General features: G+C 51.5%; 4 protein-coding genes across 4 annotated transcripts; 2 read left to right on the forward strand and 2 right to left on the reverse strand.

Moving 5' to 3' along the window:
* Nucleotides 1-1,852: 1,852 nt before the first annotated feature.
* On the reverse strand, nt 1,853-3,430 carry M431DRAFT_79984 (hypothetical protein; the record flags this gene model as incomplete). Its single annotated transcript, XM_024922886.1, has 2 exons — nt 1,853-2,704; nt 2,819-3,430. The coding sequence occupies 2 exons, from the start codon at nt 3,428-3,430 to the stop codon at nt 1,853-1,855; spliced, it is 1,464 nt and encodes a 487-aa protein (XP_024776112.1).
* Nucleotides 3,431-4,981: 1,551 nt separating this feature from the next.
* Nucleotides 4,982-5,725, forward strand: M431DRAFT_492899 (hypothetical protein; the record flags this gene model as incomplete). Its single annotated transcript, XM_024917052.1, has 5 exons — nt 4,982-5,022; nt 5,175-5,198; nt 5,267-5,323; nt 5,408-5,535; nt 5,625-5,725. 5 exons carry the CDS (start codon nt 4,982-4,984, stop codon nt 5,723-5,725), a joined length of 351 nt encoding a protein of 116 aa, XP_024776113.1.
* Nucleotides 5,726-8,994: 3,269 nt separating this feature from the next.
* M431DRAFT_3604 (hypothetical protein) lies at nt 8,995-10,365 on the forward strand (the record flags this gene model as incomplete). Its single annotated transcript, XM_024914554.1, has 1 exon — nt 8,995-10,365. One exon carries the CDS (start codon nt 8,995-8,997, stop codon nt 10,363-10,365), a length of 1,371 nt encoding a protein of 456 aa, XP_024776114.1.
* A 505-nt stretch (nt 10,366-10,870) lies between these two features.
* M431DRAFT_81912 (hypothetical protein) lies at nt 10,871-12,604 on the reverse strand (the record flags this gene model as incomplete). The annotated part of the gene is made up of 1 exon (XM_024923096.1): nt 10,871-12,604. One exon carries the CDS (start codon nt 12,602-12,604, stop codon nt 10,871-10,873), a length of 1,734 nt encoding a protein of 577 aa, XP_024776115.1.
* Between the last annotated feature and the right edge of the window lie 2,107 nt (nt 12,605-14,711).

The following is a 14,711-nucleotide window of genomic DNA, read 5'->3' on the forward strand; positions in this document are numbered from 1 at the left end:
TCGTGACCTCAGAAAAGCTCGGATTCTTACATACCACTGTGTCCTTTCCAAATCCCGTGATGGTGCAGGCTCCGAGGTGTCCACTTTTTACTTTGGCAAAAGCCAGTGGAGCCGGGCTTCGAGTTTGATCATGATCCCCCCCAGCTTTGCGCAGGTACCTGCCGCTTCCCCTCCAGCGACTTTGGCGGGCGGTGCAAAGGCTAGCGACGGGGCGTGTAGCTTTGCCCAGGGATGCAGGTAGCGAGGCAAAAGCAAGCCCCCTTCTGGCGCCAACTCTGTGACAATGGCTGTGGACTGGCGCGACAGAGCACAAGTACATTGCTGGTACATCAATGGTACAGACACTGCGTGACGCTGAGGGTCGGGTACCTTCTCGGTACGGCTTAAACCCGATGAGCCTGTCCGTGATTGCATCTGATCCATCCATCTAATACATCACAGCCCGCCCTTACATGTGGCTCCGACTGCACCGACAAGGTAGGTCGGTAACTAAAGCGCATACCTTAGTTGCTTAGTAGGAGGGAATAGCAGCTGGAACCTCCCTAATTAGGGCCCGTGGCGAGGCTTGAAAGGGCCCCAGTAAGCCCATAGCCGCAGAGAGCTCGACTTGGACAAGCATCCATGGATGATGTGTGGAAAAGCTACGCACGCCATTACAGTACTACGGGCTGCCACGGCAAGCGGGGGTGAAGCAGCGCCAAAAATAAACTAATTCAAGGTTACTAGCCATGGCGGCAGAGCATTTCTTGGCAGTTGAGTGCTTGCAGCGGCCCTTTTGCCGTTTTGCTTAGGTCCATTCATATTGCTTGATCGATTTGAAATGCCGTCAGAATGCTACTGGGTACCCATGTTCTAGTGGGGTTGAGTGAGGTATGAGATATGAGGTACTTCGGGTGCGATGAATGGAAATGAATGCCCAACGGCAAACAATCGAATCAACAATCATCCATTGAATCCATTCTTATTGAGGCGCTATTGACTTAGTATCTTAGGTTTGCAGGGCAGCACAGCCCTACCAACTCATGCTTTGTGCTTCTCAACACGGGCCAGATCCGATCCGGAAGATTAAGGGAAAACCCCCAAACAAAAGCCCCCAACGGCATCTCTTCTTCCGATTTCTGACCTGTTATCTGCTATAGGAAACTAGCTGGTCTGATACTATTTTCTAGCTTCTTCCAGGCCATCGCCAGCATCGGATAGCTCAGGTGAGAGGTACCTCGTCGTCACAAGTGCTCACCTGCCTAAACAATCGCCCCTCGTGCGATGGACCGTCCAGTCCCCTCTTTTACAGAGATTTCAGAGGCTGTCTCGCCCTGCATGGCGATGCCCGCAGCGGAACATTGGAACTTTTATTCGATATCCTGAACTGAGCAGGTCGTAAAGTTCTTGGTACAGGACACCTATCGTCAAAGTACCTTGCACAGGGCGCCACTGCGGTCCGAGACATGTGCATGCTTAAATACCATGAATGGTGGGCCAAGCATACGGTATGTATTGTTTGTACTATCGATTGACGTTATGGAGTACCTGGTAAGCGTAAACCACCTGCCGAGGTCATCTTGCACTATTTCGTAAAGTGAGAAAATGCGTGACAACTGATTACGTGGGATTGACCATTTGTGGCTGTGATGGATGATGGCAATGCAATTGCTTTATTTATCCGTGTTATTTCGCATTATTTGCAATATTTGGCATCTATTCTAACATAAACTTGACCGGCCATCGGGGCGCGTAAAGAGGCACAAGAGCACATACCACGTGTCTACTTATCCAAGCGCTTAGTATCTCATCTCATACCATCTCTCCCAGATTACGGAGTACAACGTATACCGTCAGATTCCTCCCGCTCTCCTCATACAGTCAAGATTCTCAATGCCCCCGTATCATCATACTCAACCCTCCCTTCGTTGACAGCCCTTCGCTTCTCCTCCCTCAATACCGTACGTTCGCCTGTCGTCGGGTCCCATTCCCAGCCTTCGCGCATCCACATCCACCGCAAGCAGGCTCGCAGCTCCTTGTCAGCTGGTTTTACCCTCATCCACTCAGGTTGAAATTCAGCTTCGCGGCCCTTTCCGTTCCAATCTTCAGCGCGGCCCAGCAATTCATCGCGACAAAATATGCGCCAGCTGTCGATGGCATACTTGCCCTGAGTCATATGGCCGATCTCCCACGCCTCAAGATCCTGGTCACTGCTGTCCGATGGCGAATGCGAAATTTCTGAATCCTCAGAGTCTCCGCTGCTAAGATCTCTTGGTGTAGGGCTCATGTCCCGTTTATCATAGTTCTTCACTCGATATAGCACACCAGACTTTGGTGGCTGGTGCACAAAGGCCGTTGCGTATTTCAGGATATATGCAAGCCGTACATTGGATAGTCCTAGGTGACGTATCATGTCAAGGAGCTCTTCCTTGATGGATGGATCTAACAGCTGCAATGGCGTAGGAAAGCGTTCTTTTACCCGGCGAAATGCAGGTAAAGCCACCTGCCCGCTCGTCTTTATAAGAAACGTAATGGCAATAAGCAGCCAAAACGGATCGTGAGCCAGGTCCTCTTGAATGATGCCAAACGAGCGCGAGTCGAGAGGAGGAAACGGGATGCAAGAAATTGTTCCTGGCGGTGGCCGCTTCTTCTTTGGAGACTCCTCCTTTGGTGACGGTGCTTGCAAAAAGTAGGGAGATTTTGTCGAGCGTTTGCTATGCGGCGTCTCCTTCTCATTCTCCTGTTTACAAAAGTCACTACATAGCCTTAGATTGTTGAGGCGAGAACTGTCAAGTGACGATAATATGTTCAAAGGCTGTGCTTCCGAAGTCGATGTAACAGCAAGGAGAGCGGTACCAGTGCCCTGGTGGATGGTCTGGCCATATGCCCGTATTTGACTGCATTGACGATAGCCAGATACAGACGCAGAGGGATCAGAGAGATTGCCTTGCTTGCCATTTGTTTTGCTTGTCTGGTCCGAAAGCTCGTCAGACCAGTAATGAGACGTTGTTCCCAGACGCTGCTTCTTGACGCGCGATTGAACTCGTGAGGATGCGCTCTTCCGGGTTGGTGGCAATGTGGGCAGTGAGGGCGGTAAAATCTCAATATCCCTTTCAAGACCTTTGGCGAGCGCAATCAGACGATCGGTTTCTCCCCAAGGCTCGGCAGATGGCGATGCACCGTCGTATCCATCTAATATTTCCCAGACGAAGCTGAGAATATCGCTGCCGTCGAGGCTTTCAGGATGGCGATTCTGAAGGCATCGAATTGACCGTGCACAGTCGATCAGATAATGCCAGTCCTCAGCTCCGCCAGTGAGGCTCTGGTTGAAAAAACATTGCACTTCGTCGTTTGGCGCTTCTCCGGATTCCAAGACTTCAGAAAGAAACGATGACGAGCCTTCCCAAACATCGAATACGGACAAGATGCTCTGGCCGAATAAGGTTGGCATGGTGTCGAAATTCACGGCGCGCCGTTGGGTACAAACAGCTTCAATGTCTCGGTGTCTATCAAGGAGCTTGGCAGTTGTGAATGAGGAATCGTTCCATGATGAAGTCGCCTGGGCTGATTAAAATAGATGAGAAAAAAGAGAGAAAAAGGTGTCCAAAAATGTTTGGGAGCGCCCAGCAGGTAAGTATGCTGAATAAACAGTTGCTTAGGGTGTTGTTTTCGAAATGATCGTTAACGTCTTAACACCGCCGCATCTGGATCAAAAGCAACACACGACATTGAGGAGGAATAAAAATCCGAAGCAATTAGCGAATCGACATGACTGATTTCTTTGCATGTTCTTTTCGTCGTCTTCTCTTTTAGTTTGCTTTCTCTGTTTCTTTTCTTCCGGTTTCTTTTCCAGTTGCTATCTATTACCAGTGTGTACAATTATCTAAGGGCCATGGTCAGCCGTCAACTTTGAAGATCAGTACATACTGTACTCATTCACCTCTACACACGAGAAATAATCAGACCAATTGCGGCCATCCCAGCGAATCAAAAACACACAGAGCAGAGCAGAGTAGATGGTTAAATGCAGCTCCGCAGAATCCCCGATAAGCCGCGGACATGTTGCTGGTGTTTCTGGTCGGCGGTGAAAGCCGAGACGTTCGTGGGGTGCATGGCCAATTCGGCCCCTGAATGGCTGTCGCCTGACTCATCAAAAGTCCCCCACCGTGAATCACTGCAGCCAAGGTGGCGCGTGATGCAATTCTGCGTTGCGCGTGTTTTTCCGATGGGACCGTGTTGGCAGTTGGTAGGTCATGGTCTGATGTATCAATTCACTGCAGAATTCCATCAATGTTGTCTTGCCGGGTACAGTACCTCTGGACCTGCAGTACAGCACTGAGCATTAGAGGTACTTCGCTCGTTATTGTTTGTGCGGTGTTGGAGCTCACGTGAGCGGTGGCCGAAATGGAACATTTCCATGTTATGGAGGTACAAAGTCTCTTTTCTATTTGACAGCTAAGCAGTGTACCTATACAAAACTCTCCTATCTCTCTGTTGATCTCATCTGCAGCGTGATAGATATACAAGTACCTAGATAGTACTATTGCCTATATCAAAACTCCAATTGCAGATCCCCGCGCTCCGGCCCTTGTGATACATAGAAATGCTGCATTAGCACACCTCGAAACTGCTGATTATACTCACCGAGCACAACCGACAAGGGAACGTGTCTTGACGGAAGCGCCAATTGCAAGCAGAAAAAAAGAGTGGAGGAGCTCCAGAGGCAACGCTAGCAGCCACTTACCGCACCACGAAAGCACACGAAAAGGTACGTACCGGGCGCCGGATGTCCAATTGCCAGCATTCAGGCGAAAAACGCGAGTCACGTGGGCGTGGCCTATCAGACCCACCGCATCGCCCATTCTCTCTGGCCGTCTTGCGTCTTGTGCCTCCACCCCGGAACCTCTTGTTTCCATTCCATCTTTCGCATTCCCTCTCCGGCGCCACCTCCGACCCTTCTCGAGTCTGAAGCATCACCACCACAACCTCAATCATCCAAGAGATGAGTAGTCGCGGCGGGAAACTTGCCCCCGAAGTCAATCGGTGAGTTTTTTCGGCTTTCTTGCGAGTCTTGGCGTCGCGGCGAGGCTGCAAAGGCGTGTGGTCTCGTTTCTCCGACCACTCGGCCGGCACGTCTCGCTGGATGCTCGGCGAAAAAAGTGTCAAAAGAGTCTTTACTAACTTGTTCCTCATAGCGCTCTGTTCGTAAAGAACCTGAGGTACGCCTCCGTCGATAAGCAAACGCCGAATTCAGACGAGAAATACATCTGACACTGACTTGTCGTAGCTACAACGTTACTCCTGAAGAGCTCTTCGACCTCTTTGGAAAGTTCGGACCTATTCGGTATGTCCAAATCTACGCGCGGCTGATACTTCTGGCCTGCCGCCGTTATTCCCTTCTAATATGTTGTTTTTAACACCTCTGCAGCCAGGTTCGACAGGGCATTGCCGGCAACACCAAGGGTACAGCTTTCGTGGTCTACGAAGATGTCATGGATGCGAAGTCAGCCTGCGACAAATTGAACGGTTTCAACTTTCAGAACCGCTATCTCGTTGGTACGTGACGACATGTCCATTTTCTTTCTTTTCCTCTTTTTCTTCTCTTCTCTCCCCGCGAACAAACGCCCTGCTGACACGCGATGTAGTATTATATCATCAGCCCGATAAGATGGTAAAATCTAAAGAGGACCTCGACGCCCGCCGGGAATCTTTAGCGCAGCTCAAGAAGCAGCACGGCATCGATTGACAATCCGACCGGTCTGTAGGCACCCTGCAGAAGAAGACCCCTTCTTCGTCTGCGGGCCGGTCTTCCTCATCCTCATCGTCCTCGTCAACTTCGTCAGAGATTAAGACAATCCTGCGAAAAGAGAGGTCGCCAGCCAAGGCCACTCTAAGCAGTGGGCACTCTCCCACCCGAGCCGTCCGATTTGCAGAAGGACTACGCGCAGCTCTACCATCGTTTGCCTAAAACACAGAGCATTGGACGTCGTGCCCACAGAGTGCATTATTATTCTAAACTATTAGCTTTTTTCTTCTTTCCTCTTCATGCCTTGGCTGGCACATCAGCTTTTTTGTTACCTTAATGTCAGTATTTACCGGATCAGTCACCTCTCAGGAAAGAAACAAATCACGAATGCGAGTCTTTTATCAACGGAAAGGGGAGGAGAGGGTACAGATTGGGGGAGCTGGGAAAATCAAAGGGTGTTTATTCGGCAAGTGACGACATGGCAAGTCACAAATGAACTGCTTTATTCGGAATTTGGGCGGAGCCAACTTTGCGGCCATGTTTACTAGCGAACATCTCCTGCCTCCCGAGGCCTTAACCAGAGAAATCAACAGCATGTCTCAACAACGCAAACGCATTTGCACCTTTGGTCAAATCAACTGAAGCAAGGCGTGGGGGTTTTTGTTTTTCCATTTGAGTGAGCTCGTCTCATTATTCTACGCGATTTGCTGCAGCATTTTCATTGTCTGGCAGCTGAAAAGGACGACTGTCGTTGTGGTGGAGGTTTATGGCTTTTCACCGTGGCGCGTTGCACTGCGGGTAAATGACGTATGATACATGGCGTAGAACCAAAGGAATCAACTTTGACGTCGCAACATTTGCTTCAAGGGACGTGCCTGCTAGTAGACTTGTATTTTCAGCCTCCAATGCGTTAGCACCTGTTTGTGAAACCACAACGAATAGCCAAAGACCCGTTGACATTTGCCTACCTCAGACTGAGGTGGCCATGCCTCTAGTCTTGAGATAATAGTAGGGAACTACGACAGTAACCAGCAACCCAAGTCTGTTTTCCAACATCCCATGTCTTAAACTTAAAGCTACATAGGTGGTGAGTGATAAGTACCTGCTAACCCCAGACAAATCAGAGCCCGCGCCCGCCATAATGAGATAATGGACGAGCTCCAGGTCGATCATGGTATTACTTATCTCTGCTGATTCATCTGAGAATGGTTCTGAGAATGATGATTCCTCCGACGATGAAGACGGCTCCTCTGATGAAGACATGGATATCGACGAAACAAAAGGCAGATGCTTCACAAGCTGGGTATGTAGTGGCCTGTGAACCCACAACGAACGACCAAAGGCATCTGCTTGCCTACCTTGGACTAAAGGTAGGCCAAGAATCAAGTCTCATGATAATGGTAACCCAACACAGGACAATTGTACTCTTCATCTGCTTCATGAAGCAGGCAGACATCGACGGAGACTTTGGATTAGTGCCGCCGGATCGTCGAGAGTTGACTTGCCTGCTAGCTGAATATGATCGTAGTACGTGGGTGTTGATAGCGGTTACCAACGAGCTATCAACAGTCCTTCCGCCAAGTGAGTACTTGCATCACACAGCGAAAAAAAAAAACGCCTTGCGAGTTTGCCAGCAAGTCGCGAGACCATTACAGCATTCGATTCTACAGATTCCTTGGGATCCAAAGTGTCAGTCGCACCAAAAGCTCCTCCTAGGCCGCAGACTTGGTCTCCCTACGAGGGCGGTGTTTTCTGGAATCGCAGCTTGTATGGACTGTCCATAGCTCGACCAGAAGCGAAGATGGAGACCGGGCCGCAGAAACGGCCGGACCTGGTGGGAATCCAGCGGCGGTGCAGCGGTGCGAGAGAGCGCTGTAGCTTCGCTAGAGCGCGGTGCCGGGGGGGTTCTGAAGCAAGCGAACGTTTAGAGCTAGAGTGGTGCTGTAACGCCGTAGCGAGGCCTGGAAACGGACTTGAGGGTGTTCCCGTGGCGCAGCACCTTTTGCGGTCGCTTTTTGCGGTCGGCCGGGTGGAGTCGCGCTTATCCCCATATTCCTGAACTTGCAACCAACAACGGCCGACACTTTTGGCCATCTCGTCACAATTTCTTAACGCCGTTGCAAGGACTCGCGCAGAAACGGTCGAATTCCAAGAAAGAACGCCTGGAGCACAGCTTTTTTCAGGCCTCCATTTGTGGTCGAGTATATCGAGATATAGAAACAGCAGGGCTTTTTCGATTACGATTGCCGGCGCCAAGGGTCGGAGGTCCGGCCTGGCCGTGCTCTAGGAACAGGAATAGCATTCAGATCTACACAATGGACCTGGGAACAAGGCTGATAGTGAGTTCATCGTGAGCAGGAAGCCTGACTTTGTCCAGACTAAAGACAGGAGATGGCATCATGTTGGCAGACAAGATGCTTGATGGCCCATGCTGATTGGTGATTTACCTAGGTCTCTTTGTCTAAGCGGTATGGAGACGAAGACAAGTCGTGCATAGAAGCTGGTCATGGGCAGCCCAAGAGTGGCTTGTTGTTCAGCTCGCAGAATTTCGACGATCCAATGAGCATCCTCAGCCTATCATCTACATCCCAGTCGTTAATATGCCAGGCCCAGGCATGCCACGACACGTTCGTCCTATAAACGCCATCATACACCGTCCTCCGGCCCGGACCCACATCGCCGGCTGAGGCCCCCGGCCCTCTTCCGGAACTCGTTGAGACCAGTAAGAAGTCGTTCCATTGCGCTGGGATTAGGCTTCACTGGTCTTGATGCGTTCACAGCCCCTCCGCAAGGTGTCTTAATTTCCTCCCTGGCCGTCAGCCGACCGGATTGGTCCTTTGAATGAGGCTCGAAATGGGCTCTCTTGCGAGCAGCCTTCCCCCCGGGCGTTCAGCCTCTCGTCCAGTGACATGCCAGAAGATGCCATGGGTACTTTCGCTCCTTGGGAGCTCCTTCCATTATTCAATGTATTCATGACTCCTTCTATATTGGCCTACACGTACCAGAGAGAGGGAGAGGCTCGGTCATTCCCCCTTGATGTTAGTTCGCGTTGTTGGTTGGGACTTGGGTTCGACTTTCCCCTTGACATGATACGTTTGCGGTTCTCTATCTCTATAAAGCTGCTTCAACTTCCACTTCCAATCCATCGTTTCATGACATTCAAGTCATACATCCAAGAATCTGAAACAACGAACGATACCTTCTTGTCAATACTGATCAATCCAATGTCGGTGCCAGTCGCGCCATTCAGCAGACTATCCCTTGACGAGATGTCTCCCACTAGCCAATCAGGTCCACACGCTGCCCTACAAGGCGACATCTATGAGCCAACCATAGAAGACTCGAGCTCTGACCTCGAATCCTATTCAGATTCCGAGGACGACGACGACGAGCTTTCTATGGTTGTGCAGTCTCCTACTAAACTCGCCTACAATATCAATCATCTTCCGGAAAAAGCGCAAGGCGCCGTGCGCGAAGTCTTCGGCGAACCTCCTGCGATTGTGCTGCAGCAGTGTCGTCTCATTGACGATACATATGCTTTTCAGATGACGGAGCTCGTCACACAGTCTATTCGCATTCGAGCCAATGGCGATGGATCATCCCAGCTCACATGCTCGTGCGGACGCGGAGACGACGCGGAGCCATGCTCACACTTGCTGTGGCTCTTGGATCGGCTCACAAAGCAGATGCTTTATGACTATGATCCCAAAACTCCTCTTACCATGACCCAAGATGGTTTCGCCGAAGAGCTCGGTGATCCCTTCACTGCCATTTCAGAGCACCACCTTGATGTTCTGTCCGATGGCCTCCACTGCCAGGTCATTGACCCGGAAGCCCTCTCCGAAGATGACCTGGCTTCATACCGCGTCCAAGAGTCGCGTGAACTTTTATCTGCTGTCTATGGAAAGACTCCAGAAGACTTCCGTCCGGACATCTTTGCACGGCCAGTGCTAGGAAAGAAGGTGCTCAAGCGCAACGACCTTGACTGCACCGTCTTCCGCATGCTGCTCGACAACCACCACTTCTTCAACTACTTCCAGTCCGTGTCTCGGCCCAGAGACCCTATCAACGATCCGTTCAGGAAGCTCGCGCAAAGAGTCGACCGCGTGCTCCGGCGCTTCGACGCCTACGCCTCTGATCCCGCACCCGCGCGATCCTCCGCAGAGACGCTCCCCAACGTTTCCTGGGCGGCGAAGCACCTCCTCGGATGCATCAAGCTCATCAAATCCATCATCTACACGCGCGACCGGCCCCTCCAGCCCTCGGAAGCCGCGTCCGCCGCCCGCACACTGGTGCACATTCTTTCCGCCGTTGTCTCCCGCAACCACGACGTCGTATCGTCCGGCTCTCCCGCAGAAACGCCGCGTACGGAGCGTAACTTGTACTTGCGCCTCATTGGGGACAGGGATAGGGACTTTGTGCTGGCGGAGCTGAATCTACTTCCCGAGGCGGCGAGCCAGCACTTGCATACCCTGGAGGCTGTTTTGGAGGACGTTGGGATGCACGGCGCCCCGGTGACGTTTGTCGATAAGTTCAATGCGCTGCTATCGAGATTAAGGGCGCCAAAGAGGAGCTCTAGTCTCAAGAGGCAGGGTGATGACGAGGGTGGTTCTTCTCGAGGCTCCAAGAGGATGAAGTAAAGGGAGAGACGCCTGTATATGTGTTGGAGTTCATTTTTCATTTCTTTCCCCCCTTTTTATTTACTTTCTTGTGTCGCACTCCGTCGATATACATATCACGCTGGCCGTGATGTCGTTGTTTTACTATTTTCTTTTTCTTTCTTTATTCTTCTTATCTTTTCCCCGTTTCAATTTTCTCGTCCTTCCTTGTACGCCATATGGCATTCATTGTATACTAGGTAGATTAGCATTCACGCGATTTTGCTCGATTTTCTCTAGATGAGTTTCACAAGGCAATACACAAATACTTCAAGAAATGGCCAAGATGAACAAATCACTTAAATCAAATACACAGCTAGTAAAGTCATTTCCTCGTATACATCTCCTCCAACGTTACATGCCAAACTTGGGGCTCAAAATTTCCTTTCCTCACGAAGAAAGGGAAACCCTCCTGACTCAAAACCCCCACAAGCGCAGACCACCCCTCGGATCACATGGAGAGCTAGGCGTCCTATAGAGTGGCAAACTAGTAAAAGAGATGGCTGTCCTCGAGAAATTTGGTCAGCTCCTCGCGGACCTCGCGCAAGGTAGGTCGATCATAGTAGTTCTCGTTCCAGTCGCCCCTCTTCATGCCCTCTGCGCGCTCCTTGAGCCACGCCTCCGAGTCGGCGATCTCCTTTGCCCACCAGTCGCGCGCAGTCTTCTGGACCTCCTTCGCCGTGGACTCGCCCGTGTTTTCAAACTCTCGCAAGACCAGCTTGTCTCTGCGGCGGACGATGAGCCTACTAAGCCCTGCCTGTCGGCCGCGAGTGCAGCGGTCGATGAGATCTCGCATGGCGGGCGGCGTGCGAGTGTAGCCGGGAAACTCGACCAGGGGCTCCCATCGGTACGAAAGCCACACCGCCGCTCGCTGGGGAGCGCTGTTGGATTCAAAGATGCACCACAGGACTCGCCCAAGCATGTACACCTCGCAGGCCTCCTGCTCTTTGGGGGTCAAGCACGCCCACGGCACGTTGTACCCCTTGGATGGCCAAACGTAATCTTCACCCTGGCCCATCTCCTCCCACCCGGGAAGCATGTCCGTCAACATAGCAGCATACTTATCTACAATGTGCGAGGGGATCTCGTCGTCGACGGCCAAAAGTCGGACATACTCGATGGCGTTGACTTCTGGGGCTGCAAACTCGCACCAAACGCCACGCTGCTCAAAGTCAACCATGACAACATCCCCAGATTCTGACAAGACAATGTTGTCAAGCCGGAGGTCCGGATAGAAAATGCTGGACGTCTCACGCAGATGCACCAAGGCAGATGCAAGTTGGACAGACCATTTGGCCTTGTCCCCCAGCGACACTCGGTCATGCACCTGTAAATAAGGGATCAAGTCACGCAAGCTGCCATGGACGTGAAACTCGAGCGTGAATCCGAGAACGGCCGTCTTGCTGCCAAAGCTGCACTTCTTCGTGATGAGGTGGACCGGTCGTGCCACAATGTTGGGGTAAGCCTTGATGGAGAGGAGCTGTCGTAGTTCATGGTACAAGTACTTGGTGTAGCTGGTCAGGGCCTTGAAAATCCATGTTTTGCCTTCATATTCAATGAGACAGACACTGTCGTGCAACTGTGACAGATACACGACGTCGTGAATGTCGACCGTCGGGGGAAGGTCCAGGTGCGACCCCCAGAAGCTTTCAAATGATGCCACAGAGAGCATTTGACGCTCGAGGTAATACGTTGGAGCGATGCATACTTGGACTTGGCAGACATCCCTGGGAAGGTTGTTGAAGACGATCCTTGAGCCAAAGGGGATGTTTTGATATATCTGAGGCGGATCATCCAACGTCGACGTCCAGTACTGGAGCAGCCGGAGCACATGCTGGGTAACGCCAAGCTGTGAGATGCGGGATGCGTCTCTTGTGTAGAAGGCCACGTCCATGTCGAGGACACTGCGCAGCTCGCGAGAGAGGGTCGCTGGCTCGGGTATGAAGACATCAATGCGGAACGGGGGAATCGAATCCATGAAAAGAGGCACGGCATAAAACTGAGTTCCAAATGCAGTACAGCCATCAATACGCCACAAGGGCCTCGCTGGAGGCTCGAGACTGTCGATGCGATTCTTGGGATTCAGTGGGGACTCATCCCACGAAGTTTCTCTCGCAGCGTTGACAGCGGCATTAGCGGCCGACTGCTCCCAGATGCTCTCATCCGAGAAGGCTGCGGTAGGATGGATGACATCGTGAATCGACTGTTGGCTGAGCTCCATGTTGTGCAGATGCTATATGTCTCAACGGACAGGTGCAGCTTCTACTGTTACTAGAGAGGGCAGTGTCTTTATCAGTCAATTTGGCACACACGAGAGAAGAGACCGAGAGAGCGGCGGCCGCCGACCTAGTACTCGTACCTCTTCCACTTCCACGTGCGGGCTCTTGTGCTTGATCAAACTCAAACCTGAGCGAGAGGAGGCATTCGATTTGCCAGCTCTGGGCCCAAGCAGCTGCTGTTTGCCGTCACAGGCGGCCCGTTGCAAGGCTAAGGCAGCGATGGATTCAGCTTCTTTCAACCCCTCCCAGCTGGAGAGACTGGCCGGGCTTCCGATTTGCACAGGACCGAGGACGTCGATTGTGTCACGTCTTTTTGCGAATCGAGCTGCTCAGTTGCTATGCCATGCATGAACTGGGGGGTTCGTGGCCAACAGCCCGCTGCATCTGGCTTGATTTGGCTGCAGCATTACCTTATGCCTGATCACATGATGCGGCCTCGAAGTACCAAGTACACTTGCATTTGCATTCCATTCCATCTGATTTTCGATATCAGGCGTGGAATTGGCCATCGTCTTGGAAATGCTGAGTTGTGCTTTGGTTTGCAAAGGCAAAGAGCCGATACAAAACTGCTTCCCTGCCGCACTTGTGCTAGACCGAGTTTTTGGCAGCTGGGGCTAAGGTCATGTTTGTTGCCCAAGCTCCGCAAACACACAACACCTTTGAGCCATCAGTCGTGCAATTGCTACGTCGGACAGGGACATGCACTTCGGCAATGGGTGGCTATTTCAGGAGCACGGCATGCTGGGAGGCTGGCAACGGGCTGGGATCCATTTCGTCATTGTGTTGGTCGAAAGACGCTTGATCCGTCTGCTTCCCTGTGCTGAGAGTGCTGAGAGTGCTGGGAGGGCAATGCCGTTCCTATATTTACGAATGTCTGAAGCTCACGCAAATGAGCTGAAGCAAGCCAAACTCAGGAAGCAAACCGCTTGGACGAATCAACCAAGCAGGTTTCCATCGGCTATACACTTCGTCGCTACTGGTGCCCGCGAAGAAAAGCAGACGCGAAAGAGTACAAGCAGCTTTGCGGCTGCACATCCCGTCAACCAGCCTCTCTCTTTTTCCTGTTCCCGTATCCGCACTGGGATTTGTTAATCTTGCTGCCTTGGATATTAATATCGGCATCATACATGGCCGCCGCCACCGGCGCTTCGTACACACGCGACGAGAATGGCTTTTTTTCTGTCTCTTATTTTGCTGCAAGTCCCTTGTTTGCTCAAGCCGAGCCGAAGTGTAGGATTGAGTGGAGCAGGGAAACTTTGGCCCCCAAAGCCATGGCCGTCTGTCTCTCTTTTTTCCTCCATGGTAAGCAGCCGATGGGGGCAGAAACCAGCGATATTCAGGGTAACGGATGCATGTCTTGCCCGAGTGTCAAAGCACACCTTGACAGTTTCAACCTATGGAACACTCCATAATAGGATATTTTGTGGCGTTAATAATGACTCGGGGAACCCATGCTATGCATACTCAGTCATCTTCAGCCGCAGCAAGCGATGATAGCCGTGTTCTGGAGTATAGGAGGTAAGATATTCGGACAGGCCCGGTATGCGGCCCATAATGCTATTGTTGAGCCAGAGGAAAGCTTGACAAAATTATCCAAAGCTACGCCATGGAGACGCAGCACAAAAGAAGCGGAGCTCAATGCATATGTTGTCATTATGCTGCATGGCATGGTCTCTCACGTACGACTATAGCAGCTTGTCAGTGACAAAGAGTCTCCCAAATTCACTCATTTATATGATAGTCACGTAGTATCAGGCGGCTCGGACTACAGCGGATCATCTGATACTGCTTCCTGCCCACTTACATGTCTTTGGCACGCACTCATCGCGATGCGAATGGCAGCAGGGCAGGTGATTATCCAGATCTGAATTGATCGCCAATTTCAAGGAGAATAATGCATCTCCGTCAATACTTGCATTGACTGATGTCATAACGTGTGTCAGACGCATGTTGTCATCAGTTGTGAACGGGTTTACTGGCGTGAGAGGCCGTGCTGTTAGCAAAGATGCTCTTACACACCCATCCCATGCAAATAGCTCATCCGAAGTT

Source organism: Trichoderma harzianum (assembly GCF_003025095.1).
Source record: "Trichoderma harzianum CBS 226.95 unplaced genomic scaffold M431scaffold_4, whole genome shotgun sequence".
Lineage (NCBI taxonomy): Eukaryota > Fungi > Ascomycota > Sordariomycetes > Hypocreales > Hypocreaceae > Trichoderma > Trichoderma harzianum.